General features: G+C 47.4%; 1 protein-coding gene across 3 annotated transcripts in view; it reads left to right on the top strand.

The window, feature by feature from the left end:
- Positions 1 to 5,476: 5,476 nt before the first annotated feature.
- TPGS2 (tubulin polyglutamylase complex subunit 2) overlaps positions 5,477 to 12,989 on the top strand; it is a 77,241-nt gene continuing 69,728 nt past the window's right edge. For 2 of the 3 annotated variants that reach the window (XR_014502800.1, XR_014502801.1), the window contains exons 1-4: positions 5,505 to 5,679; positions 6,607 to 6,686; positions 8,901 to 8,988; positions 9,851 to 9,982. Coding sequence is in view for 1 of the 3 variants with exons in the window: in XM_083403134.1 (XP_083259260.1) it covers positions 5,589 to 5,679; positions 6,607 to 6,686; positions 8,901 to 8,988; positions 9,851 to 9,982; positions 10,191 to 10,304; positions 10,767 to 10,927 (666 nt within the window). In the remaining 2 variants the exon portion in view is untranslated. Of the gene's footprint in view, positions 5,680 to 6,606; positions 6,687 to 8,900; positions 8,989 to 9,850; positions 9,983 to 10,190; positions 10,305 to 10,766; positions 10,928 to 12,989 lie in introns of all 3 variants that reach the window. The other variant, XM_083403134.1, reaches the window with a different exon arrangement.

The following is a 12,989-nucleotide window of genomic DNA, read 5'->3' as shown; positions in this document are numbered from 1 at the left end:
AAGATCCACAGGATTCAGGCAAAAATGCCCCTTCTTTCGCTTCTGAGGTTATACAATAAACTCGCAGAAAGAATCCCACAAGAGAACGGAGAAGATACAGGCAAAAAACAATTCACCGCAGTTCCTGCACTTACTCCCTGGGAAGGTTTGCCTGGTGACAACATTTATAACCTTTCAGCACCAGGCTAATGGGGAGGGGATTCCGTGGATGCCACAAGAACCACAACTGGTGACCCCAGATGTATCTTCTCCTAGGAACTGAATGAAATGGGATTGTAATGCTTACTGCTGTTACAGCCAATCTGCCCCCTCCCAGCCCCAAATAGGGGGAGCAGAAGGACATGCCTCTTTTTGACAAATCTCTCCAGAGTTTTGGTTTCATTTGCCCTTCTCCGTACTGACCTGCTGCCCAGGCGCTTGGCCTGCACTTTTCCAGGCATCCATTGGAGCAGGAGCAGCAGCTACAGGCACCTTTGCTTTCACCTCCACTTTCTGACCTTTCAGCAGGTGTCTTGCTCTAAAATTCCTCTCTGTGGAAATACCTAGAGATTGAACAGAGAAGATCAGGAAAACTTTGAGTTGTTCTTACAAAGCACCTCCTACACTGAAGCTTCCCACAAAAAGAGGATATGAAAACAGCAAACCCCTCCCCCCAAAAAGTTTAGGCAGCAGCCCAGCCCAAGAAAAACTCTTCATGAACAAAAACAAACAAACCCACACTTGAGAAGGCCCAATTATAATCCTGCCCAACACCAAGCACCCTGCACCTTGGACTTCTTTCTGGCTTTGAAGGGCCCAGCCAGCACCCAAGAACTGGGTGGGTGGCAGCAATTAGCACGATTAGTCTCTGGTGCTGACAAAAAATATTTATCATGGGAGCAGAGAGCACATTGGACTTGCTGTCAGCTGTGCTATCTTGTTAAAATTATCCATGAAATATTTTTTTTCCTCAGTAAAAACAGAATATAAAAGCAGGTCAAAGCAGGCTAACAAAACTCTGCCTCACCTTCTCTGATACTTCTGAGTAAGGAAGGGCCAACAGGGAGTTGGCTAGGCAGGCAAATGAAACTCAAAAGCCCGGATCTAATTCGTCAGTGCGTACAATGATATTATTCAATGTTTGATCTACTCCCAGGGTAGGACCAGAAGGAACATGATGCCACCACCTTTGGGAAGCTGAGCAGGTCTAGGTCTGGTTAGTGCTGGGTGGGAGACTGCCTGAGAACCGCATGTGCATGCACGCTACTTTGGGCTCCATAATGGAAGAGAAGGCTAAATGTAAGCAAATAAACATGTAAATATGAGCAGCTAGAGATCAAATGTTGCTAAATGGCAGCTTTAAGCTATTTCTCTAGCTCAGGCACATCCAACTCCCAAGAGACTGTGATCTACTCCCAGTATAAAAAAACTGTCAGTGATCTACCTATTGTCATTGGAGAGATGAGGAGTGGGGGGTGTGTGTGGATGAATTGCCCATAGTTGTTGAGCTTTTATTTGTTAACTTTCAGTAAACTTTATTTAATCCCACAATCAATAAGGGTCCCGTGATCTACCAGGATCAGCTGGGGATGTACCGGTAGATTGTGATCTACTGGTTGGACATGCCTGCTCTAGCTTATGAGGAGTACCTAAAGGCTGGCTGCCAACCTGTGAAAATGAGATAAAAAGGTAAAGGTAAAGGTACCCCTGCCCGTACGGGCCAGTCTTGACAGACTCTAGGGTTGTGTGCCCATCTCACTCAAAGAGGCCGGGGGCCAGCGCTGTCCGAAGACACTTCCGGGTCACGTGGCCAGCGTGACATCGCTGCTCTGGTGAGCCAGAGCCGCACACGGAAATGCCGTTTACCTTCCCGCTAGTAAGCGGTCCCTATTTATCTACTTGCACCCGAGATGCTTTCGAACTGCTAGGTTGGCAGGCGCTGGGACCGAACAACGGGAGCGCACCCCGCCGCGGGGATTCGAACCACCGACCTTTCGATCTGAAAGCCCTAGGCACTAAGGCTTTAACCCACAGCGCCACCCGTGTCCCTTGAAAATGAGATGGTGGTACCTAAAATCACGCCATTATTTTTCCAGCCTCCCTAAAGGACTTGAAAAGGTTGTATCCCTAAGTTATCAATTGAACCCTTTTACTTCTAGCCCTCTCCCCAAAGTTACAAACAGACCCCCAATCTCATTTTAACCCATTGCTCCAAAGTCGCCAAGATAAGAGTGCATGTGCCGTATGCACAGAGTGAATCTGAATCAGGTCCTGGCCCAATTCACTACCCAACAAGTCAAGTTAAATTTGGCAACCATTCAAAGATCATACCTAGAGCTCCTCTTCATCAGAAACTGAGTGCAATTTTATTCAAGGAAAGCAAGGGCAAAAGGTTTGTTCCATTCCACATTTTACAGTCTGAATATTCTTCTGCATAAAAACTGAAAGTTCAGAAGCAGTGGAAAACACTGACCGAGAGACTACCAAAGCCAGCATTTCTGTAAATCCACTTTGTTATTACTCTTAAACGGGCCTCATTTAAAAGGTTGACTTTTATTAAAGACCCTGTAACTAGCTCAATCACGGAGATAATGAGCCACATTTATTTGTATTAGCCTTGATTATAAAAGCAACTCCTGGAGGCTATACACTCAACGCATGCTCCTCAGACTCTTATTATGGACACACAGAGAGTAAGCTTTACATTCACACATTTTTTAAAAAAGCTAGCTGGGGCTCTTACAAGCAGGTACTGGTATTTGGGGGATCAGGAGAGAAATCTGGGTAAACTGCACCCGCAAGACCATACCATGGGACCCTTCCCTGTTGGACCATCCAGACTGCCATCAGACTGCAAATCTTAGCAGTCATTTATTAACTCATGGTAGTTTCAATTAAAGATTCAGGTAGGTAGGCAGGCAGGCAGGCGTGTTGGTCTGTCGTAGTCATAATAAATAACAAGATGAAAGATTTAAAAGATATATATTAAAAGATATCAAAAAATAACTCCCTTAAGAGAATCAAGTCTTTTTGTCTTAAAAGAGTCTTTAAAAGAATCTTTCCCCCAATTTTTTTTTAATAATTCCAGTAGCACCTTAAAGACCAACTAAGTATAAGCTTTCTAGGTATGAGCTTTTGTGTGTATACACACTTCTTCAGACACTCTGAATTACCAAACTTAAAACTATGGAGAGACCTGGTCTGAATAGAGATATTGGATTCAAGTACCATTACAGTGTTACCTTGAGTTACAAATACCTCAGGTTACAAAAGCTTCAGGTTACAAACTCCGCTAACCTGGAAGAGTTACCTTGTGTTGAGAACTTTGCCACAGGATGAGAATGGAAATCATGTGCCAGTGGTGCAGCGGCAAGAGACCCCATTAGCAAAAGCATGCTTCTAGTTAAGAATAGTTTCAGGTTAAGAATGGACCTCTGGAACAAATTAAGTTTGTAACTAGAGGTACCACTATATACATGCTAAAGCTAATTTTGGTCATCTATCCCTTTAAAGGACGTGGATGGCGCTGTGGTCTAAACCACTGAGCCTCTTGGGCTTGCCGATCAGAAGGTCGGCGGTTTGAATCCCCGCAACTGGGTGAGCTCCCATTCTTCGGTCCCAGTTCCTGTCAACCTAGCAGTTCGAAAACACGCCAAAAAGTGCAAGTAGATAAATAGGTACCGCTCCAGTGGGAAGGTAAACGGTGTTTCCATGTGTTGCTCTGGTTTTGGTGTTTTGTTGTGCTGGAAGCGGATTAGTCATGCTGGCCACATGACCCAGAAAAACTGCCTGCGTACCAAAGCCGGCTGCCTTGGCCTGTAAAGCAAGATGAGTGCTGCAACCCCAGAGTCGTCTGCGACTGTCAGGGGTCCTTTACCTTTTTTATCCCTTTAAAAATCTCTTGCCCTTCCCTGTGGAACCAACAGTCATCAACAGTTATAAAGTTGTAGCAACCTGTGCTTCAGAGTATCTGAAGACGCACAAAAGCTCATACCTAGAAAGCTTATACTTAGTTGGTCTTTAAGGTGCTACTCTTTTAAGCTGGAGATGCAAGATGTGTGCCCCTCCCCCAGACCCTTAAAGATGTTAGAATCATAGAACTGCAGAGTTGGAAGGAATCCTAAGGGTCATCTAGCCCAGCCCCCTGAAATGCAGGAAAATGAAGGTGGCCCTTATGAGGCTCAAACCTGCAACCTTGGCATTATCAGCACCACGCTCTAACCAACCGAGCTACCTAGTGCAGGATAGCCTTCTTTTGCAGAACTGTGATGCAAAGTCTCTAAAACCACTAACTTTGCCTCTGGGAGCCTGGAGGTCTGAGCCTCCATTTCTAGCTTGATACAGAAGTAGGACAATTTCCTGCTGCGAGTGGGACGCCTAATTCTGCTGCCAAGGATCCAAAGGACACTAGGAGGGAGTGACAAATAGGCTATGGGTCTGTTTTGCAGGGTCACGAGACATGGGGTCACTTGGTGAAGGGAAGAGGCTATGGAGGCAGACGATATCATAAACAGGACACCTCGAGGGCCGTGCAATATACGTCTCCCCACCACCAGCCCCGTCTTCCCCATGACGGCAGCCAGCAAAGTTACCAAAACTTCCACCAAGGGAACCACAAACAAAAGCTGAAATCAGCTGCAGTAGCTCAGAGTTGACGGGGGAAGCCGGAAGCCCCGAGTTCAAGTCTCCCTTCAGCGCGACTATCAGGGTTGCTACGCTGAGCATTGAATGGAGACTTCGAAGGAGCTATAGGGGAATTTAACATACTAGCACTTGTACTAGAACACGAAGCAGCCCTGTTTAGCACTCGCTCTTTCCCTCAAGCGACGCTCCCCGGCCCCTCACAACAACCCTGCAGAGTAGGGCGAGGGGCGAGAGAGAGAGAGAGAGGCTGGCAGGCCAAGGTCCCCCCGCCCTGGGAGTGGGGGCTTCCCCCGTAACCCCCGGGCCTGGCTCCCCACTCGACGGGGCTTGTTTCCTGAGGCAACGGAGGCGGCTCTCTGCACATGCTCAGGAAACACCGCAGCCTTTGCCACCGTTTATTATCGGCCCGCCGTCAAATTAGCTCCGCTCCCCCCGCTTTTCCTTCTCCTCCCGACACTTCCCACCCGACACCGCCGCGAATCCCTCCTGAGGTAAAAAGACGGCCCTCACTCCTACAAGCAGCCACAACCGCCGCCTTGAAGCAACCGCCAACGCCAACGTCCCTCCGCCCAGCCACGCCCCCGCGCCCGACTCTCGGCTCCCATTGGCTTTTGGGAATCGGGGTTTGCCCAGATACGGAGTCGGAGGAGCCGGCCAATGGGAAGGGCTCGGAACGGGCGGGGGGAGAAAGGGAAGAGGAGGTGGTGGAACCGGCTCTCCCGTTGCCTTCTGGGAGTCGTAGTGCCTGCTCTCCATTCCTTTCCCCCTACAGAACGGCTATCGAAAGGAACTGAATGAAACGGAGACTGCGATTCCCAAAAGCCACCGCGGCGGGGCTTCTGAGCTACGGGTCGCGAGAAGGGGCAAAACGCGCTCACCAGGTGCTGTCCGCCCCCCTTTGGCTGCGCGTACAGGTGTGCAGGCACAGGTGGTCAGGGGCTGATGTGGGAGGGAGGAGGAAGAGGATGGAGGAGAAGGCCCTGCGCAGCGTCAGCAGCTCCAGCAGCACCAAGCCCTACCTGGAGAAGCTCACCCTGGGGGTGACCCGCATCCTAGGTAAGGTGGAGGTGGCATCCCTGGTTGGCATGGAAACGGCCAAGGGATGGAGCCGCAAAGAGCCTTTCTTGCTCATTGCATGGTGCTTCCTTCCCCCTCACAACAGTCCTGTGAGGGAGGCCAGGCTGACTGACTGCATCTCCCAAGGAATTCTTGGCGAAGTGGGTTTTTATTTGTTTATCGGTGAAATAAGAGCGGCTGAAGACCTATAAGGAGTGGGGAATGGGACAAACCATCCTAGAGGAATGGTCCTACTGCAGCTAGCGAACCAGGCAAAGCTGGTAAAAGGCACTGCTAGCTCAGTGACACTTTCCATTAGCTCTGGCTAACATTGGATGAATGTTTAGTTTAGTGTGATGCAAATGAGCCACAGTTTATCTCAGGCACACACATTTATCCCCCACCTTCCCCAACCTCCTTTCCCCTCAAGACGGGGAGCCTGGTGGGGGGCGGAGCGGGGGTGAACTAAATGACCTAACAGGATTTCCCCCATCTTTTACCTCTGATGCTTCAAAGGGATCCCAAAGGGTGGGCCCCCCTATTTGTCCTCTTCCATTTTCCACGCAAAAGCTTAAGATCTGCCTGCTTGATACCTTCCAAACACCGTGTGCTGTGCAAAAGGGCAGATTATAAAATTTGTAAGTAAATCAATCAGCATGGACAACAACTCTCATCTCCCCTCATTGTTGGCCATTCTTGTTGGGAACTCCAGCAGCAACATCTGGAGGACTCCATGTGGATTCCCCCACACTATGCTATTCCTCCTCCCTCCCAATTCCTTTTCCTTTCATGCTGTGGCTCTTTAAGGTTGCAAGCCTAGAGGCAGAGGGACTGTCTGGTTTATATTCATCTGCAAACTGCTTTGGGGGAATCTTTCTGGTTGAAGAGCAGTACAAGTATTGTTTACACTGATTACTCTTTTTACAGAAGCTTCTCCAGGAGTTACTGAGGTGACGTTTGTGGAGAAGGTGCCAGCCGAACGCCATGCCATTGTTTCATGGGAACAGGTAAGGCTGGCTATTATTTATGCATATTGCCTCTCCTCGCCCACCGTGCTCGAGTCGGCTTTTGCAGTATTATTAGTTTGGATTTTACATAGAGACGATCAGAACAGAGCACCTGGAGGTGAGGTCGTTTTTTTAAATGGGACTGCATGCAAAGCTGCCCTCTGGTAGCAGAGCAGGTTCAGCTCGCTGGATGTGAAACTATTGGTAGTAAATGAGTTTGTAGTTTGTCCCTTTGGCACTAGGTGGCACCATCCTTCCTGGCTTTCCCGTCTCGCCCTCGCCAACCTGGTGCCCTCCAGCTCTTCTGGGAGAAGTGGGCAGAGCAATGACTGCAATCTTTATCTTTGTGAAGTAGTCTACTTTCTACACACTTTCACACACCCTTCTCTGTCCTTCATCCTGGCAAGCGAGAAGTCTAATAAGCTCCAGGACATAGTCAAGCCAGGCAAAAACACTCGAGGAAGTTGTGAAGCTAGATGGCTGAGCAAATATGGGTTTGGGAGAATCTTAAGGGCCAGGCGGCGAGACCAACTTGGCTACTCTTCTGGCACTGATTTCAAGTTGTTCATTCTAAGGCAATGCTTCTCAAACTTTTTTCCCTGGGCCACACTTTCAGAATAAAAACAAGAATTCTTTTAGTTATAAGAAATACGTTGGAAAACAAAAAGAAACAACTCCAGCAGTGCTTGATTTACAACGCAGAAAACAACTACTTTATAGTATGATCATTCATGGGGCACCCAAAAAGCTTAAAACAATGCAGCTACGTAAGAGCACAAATCATTCCAAAAATATAATTATAAGCAAGCCTCTTACGTATTTTAAGTACGTTTACAAACACAGTGAGAGGTGTAAACTTGCTTTTGCCAGATAATGTTACTGATATTAGGTCTAATTTGAGACAAACTCTCATATGCCTATCAACACAAAGAAAGCTTTCTCTTTTCTGATGTTTCATATTTGTTAGAGTTCAAAATCCCTGTTCCGAACAACAGGTCGTGGAGAGCTATAGAATAATAGCCAATGCTCCTGAAAAGAAGCATGCATGCAGTTTCTGGCAATATTCCCAAAAATTATTTTTATACTATATTATACTGAAATGTTTAAATGTTGTTGTTTTTTTATTCTCCCCGCCACACTTGCCATTCTCCCCTGCCACCCCCTTTGAGAAACACTACTCTCAGGGGTGTTGGACATGTCCCCACCAATTATTCTCCCTCTGTTAAATTGGGCTGTAATGATGAACAGAAGAAGTGGGGGAATCTCACCTGCTGTTGGGTCCTGCTTTGAAGAGCACCCTCCGTGTGTGCGACGCACCCTTCCTCTCGATGCTGCCGCTCTGATAGCTGTTAGTTTAGGAGGCACGAGTTTTCAGGGCATGTAATCCAGGGCAGCAGAGAACCGGACATAGCAATGACATCAGGCAGCAGGCAGGCAGCTCAAGAAGAGGAGCAACGCAAACCTGGACAGAGCTGGCTCTGCGGATGCAAAGTTATAGATGCAGCAGGGCAAGGGGTCAGTCTTGACATAGGCCGACAAGAATGCTGAGGGGGAGAGATGATAGGGCTCTCAGACAACAGCTGGATACTGCAGGCCTGTTTCTGTCCATCGGGGCCAAGCAAAGTATAGGAGAAAGAGAAATGCTGGCAGCAGTATAACGGACAAGAGGGCCAGCTGCACATCAAGGCTAGTTTGTTTATTAAATTTGTACACTGCCCTACACAACATAAAACCACAGTATGAAAAGCACAAAATACAAGTTAAAAATAAAAACAAGAACAAGAACAAACCAATAACAACCTCTCTTGTTTGCAGGCTAGCACACTCCACAAAGCAAGGATGCCCTCCAGATGTTGGGAAAGGATTGTAGTTTAATGGTAGAACATCTGCATTACATGCAGAAAGTCCCAGGTTCCATCTCCATCATTTGCAGGTAGAGAGCTTCCCTACCTGAAACCATGCAGAGCATCTGAACCCTGGAGAGAATGGTGAACTAGGTGGCCCAACAGTCTGGCTGAGCATAAGGCAGCTTCCTATGTCCCAGTGTTGCAGTACTCCAACTCCCATCCCCCCTGATCCTTGCCCATGCTGCCTGGCGCCCATGGGAGTTGGAGTCCAACCATATCTAGACGGGGCCACACTGGCAATTCCTGCCACAGAGGCAGCAGCTGCTGCTTGATTCTCTTTTTCTCCTGCCCTCGCCTCTCCTTGCAGAAGAATGCCTGCGTCTTGCCCGAGGATTTAAAGAATTTCTACCTGATGACGGATGGCTTCCACATGACTTGGAGTGTAAAGTTTGACGGTAAGAATAAAAAGCTTGGGTCCAATTTACTCACAAGGTCACCTTCTTCACTCAGCCACTTTGATCTGCGGAACTGACACCATTACAAATACCCCATACTGCTTATTTTGCATATGTAATAAATCAGTATTTTAGTGCAGCAGAGCCCACACTTTAGAACTCCCTGCTTATTGACAACAGGCAGGTACCTTCGCTGTACTCTTTTTGGCACCCGCTAAAAATATTATTATTCTGGTAAGCCTATCCAGTCACAAAGAAGTATGGCATGTATTTTAATCCAGTTTTTAGCTAATCATTAATTTTAATTCTGTTTTGTTTTGGTTTTGTTCCTGTTTTTGCGGGGTATGTTGTGTTTGTACCTTGTGTTTTTATGCTGTGAACTGCACTAGGATCCTCATGATGGGCAGTATACAAATAAATAAGTAACATTTGAATGCTTTTAAATAGCTGTTATTAACTTTTTGTTGATCATTTTATCGATAAGCGCTCTGAGAGTTTTACTCACAGTCAAACAGTATATAAATGCTATGAAACACACACAAAATAAACACATTCTGATGAACAATTGCATTCACACACCCATTTCCTCTGCTTCAGTTGTGTTCTGTCTTTATTTTTGGGGAAGGGGGGAATGAAACGGGAGCTGTTCCGCAGCAGAAAGATTCCTATTTCAGCAGCAGCACTCTGCGTGCTGCCAATCCCATCTTTGCTGCTGTGATGGTTAGGGGCTTGCTTTTTGCAAAAAGCAAGCAAGCAAGCTGAGATTCTTCTTCAAAGGGCAGCATGTTCTGTGAGCCTTCTGTGCTCCTACAGAATAGTGCCATCCATGCCAGCAACCTAGTAATGGGTGCCTTTTTTCCAGACAACCCGATGCCCCTTGGCTCGATGACCATCAACAGCATCTCCAAGCTAAACCGAGTCAGAGCGTCACCCGTCTACGCCTTGCCCAATGCCCCCACGCTGGCTGACTTGGAGGACACCGACGATGAAGAAGGTACTGCCCCACCTCACCCCTTTGTCCATGGGAGACTTCAGTCCTCCTCTCTGCCCCACCTGCTACCCCCCAAAAAAGTTTCCGTGACCTTATACACAAGCCCCACCGACGCCCAGCTTCTCAAGCTCTGCCTGGTTTGAGTATTCCTTGTCCTGCACCCCATGAGAATGCCTGCCTGCCTCACTCAGCCTTTTCTTTCTCCCCAAAGGTAACGGGGGTCAGCCAGAGAAACCTCACTTGGACTCACGGAGCCTGGTGTTTGAGCTGGACCCGTGCGGAGGGAATGGGAAGGTCTGCCTTGTGTACAAGAACACCAAGCCGGGTATGTTGTGTGATACCAGAAGCCCAAGAGCTGCCTGCACAAATCAGCCCCATCTGCAAACCCCAGTTAGCTTTTGCCTTATCTCCCACATCTCCGTTTTGGACTACTGTACCTAGCACCATACAGTTGTGCTGGCTGAGACTGATGGGCTTTGTAGTCCAGAACATCCGGAGGGTACCAGGTTAACAAAGGCTGTTGTCTATGATGGCCTGTGATGAAGTCTTCCTGAAGCAAGCTATGCCTGGCTTTCATAATTTGTCATTATTATTATTATTATATATTAAAATTTGTATACCCCCTCAGAGGATGAATTTCCCTTGGAAATGCCTTTACCCTTTCTAGAAAGCACTGAGGCCCAGATCATCATCCGTAGGCCTCATAGTTCCTTATTAAAACCCCCTGAGAGGTGGGGCGGTCCGTTCTTCTCATCCTGCGGCCTAATAGTTTTTCTCTCACTTCCAGTTGTCACCCCGGATTCCGAGATCTGGTTTCTGGACCGAGCTCTCTACTGGCATTTCCTCACCAAAACCTTCACTGCTTACTACCGGCTCCTGATCACCCACTTGGGGCTGCCGCATTGGCAGTATGCCTTCACCAGCTACGGCATCAGCCCCCAGGCTAAGGTGAGAGAACGACAAATGGCCTGTCCCTTTTCCTAGGGTCTGACGCTCCTCCTGATTCTGCCTTCGCAAAAGCCCTGCGAAGGTCAGGCTTAGAGTGAGTGATTGGCCCAAGAGTAAGTGATTGGCCCAAGGTCACCCAGTGAGCTTCATGGCCAAACGGGAATTTGAACCCAAGTGTCCCAGGCCCTAGACCGACCTTCTAATCCAGTGTGTCTCAAACTTGGGACCCCAGCTGTTGTCTGGACTGAAGTTTGCTAAACACTGCTCTTACCACTATGCCACACCACCTCTACACTGATTGGCTGCTACTCTCCAGAGACTTGTAGAATCAGAAGGGATTTCTGGCTGGCATGTCAGGTGTTGTTGAGACCCTGGTCTTCTTGTGTAATGGTCAAGTGAGCCGGGACATCAGTAGGACTGTTCCTAGGTGGCTTCCCTGACCTGTGAAGCCCTGGTGGGAATCTTATAGCAAGCTTGACTGGGCACAGGTACAGGTGTATATGCCTCTGAACCCTGACTCTCTCAGCCCTTCTGGGAGACCCCAAGGATTGAACTCTGTATCCAACACACACACACTGACACCGAAGCACGACTCTTCCCTCAAATACACCATGCAACATGGTTTTAGGATTACCATGCGGTGGTGTGATCTCTCTCCTGCAGCTCTGTGCCAAGAAAGTCTTGCCAAAGGGTAATAATAATATTTTAGCAGATCATCCAGGGATTAAATTGGGGATCTGCTCCATCCCAAGCAGACCCCCTTCTGTCCCTGAGCCCATCTGGCTGCATTCCTGTCTGAGGCCTCTAGTCCCATGGCCGGCAGATAACAAGCCAGAAGCCAGGCCTTGAGACACCCCCACCCTTCCATCACTCACCTTCCTTCTCTGCCGCGTGCAGCATTATTTTTATCGCCAATTTTGATAGTTATTAGATGGGCAATTTGCCTTGACAGGCAGGGCTCAGAGGCTAGAGTCCTCCTCTGCGTCATGACAGCCTTTGGACCAGAGAGCCACACCTCTTTGGGATCCTGAGTTCCCTGGCTTACCTTTCTTTTACCTGGCTTACCTTTCTTTTTTTGCTTTATGTGTCTCTTGTAGGCAAATTATATCAAGATTTTGTTTGAGAATTATATGTTCCTCCCTGTTTCTCTTTGTTTTATTGTTCAATCCATTCACATTCCAATTCAGTATTTTAAGGTTTGCCATTATCAACTTCTCTCAAGATAGGTCTACCTCCTGCTGCACCTTTTCCTTCTTCTTGTGCAAGCCGTTCCATTGCCTGCCTTTGCTTTTCCAGAGGGGTATTCCCATACCTATCTGTTTCTTGTCTTTCTAAGACTCTGCCTTGTTTCTCAAAAAAATTGTGTTCCTGCATTTCTGTTGTAAGTCTATACCTTATGCCTTTGTATATAAATGAGAGTCCCTCTGGAAACTCCCATTTGTATTGTATGTCTGCTTTTTTTAGGGCGGTTGTCAGGAACTTATATTTCTGTCTTCCGATTCTCAATTTAAAAGGAATTTCTTTAAATATCTCAACCCTGTTATCACCAACCCTTAGACCGGTTTCAAATCCCTTCTGGAGAACTGTTTCCTTTATTCTTCTAGTTATGAAAGTAACCAGTCTCCAGGCTGCTGTGTCCCTCTTTTTCTCCTATTTCTGACGTGGTAACAGGTCTGTATAGCCTCCTCCACCCACTCCTCTCTTTCTCCTAACCATTCGGCTAAGATTTTTTGCTAAATGTTTCTCTAGTCTCTGGTTTTCCTCTTGCTCTGGTAAATTGCATATTTCACCGTATTCTCATTTTGTCTCATTTGTGTCATAAGAACAGCATCTTCTAATAGAGCCAGTCTACCCACAACCCCAACCACAGCCTCTTTACACACTTGCTCCATTTGTTCAGAGATTTTCTTAAATTCAGCCAATTTCTCCTCAAGTTCTTTAACCTTTACACCCATTCTTTCTATCTGCTGTGACAGCTGAGCTGCACTATCCTCTTAATACTCATTTTCTGAAATAGCTCCTGCATCTGTAATCCAAAATCCTTCCTCTGTTGAGCAAATTG

This window comes from Podarcis tiliguerta, assembly GCF_965153285.1.
Source record: "Podarcis tiliguerta genome assembly, chromosome: 11".
NCBI lineage: Eukaryota > Metazoa > Chordata > Lepidosauria > Squamata > Lacertidae > Podarcis > Podarcis tiliguerta.
The sequence above is the reverse complement of the archived record's forward strand: the minus strand, read 5'-3'. Positions and strand labels throughout refer to the sequence as shown.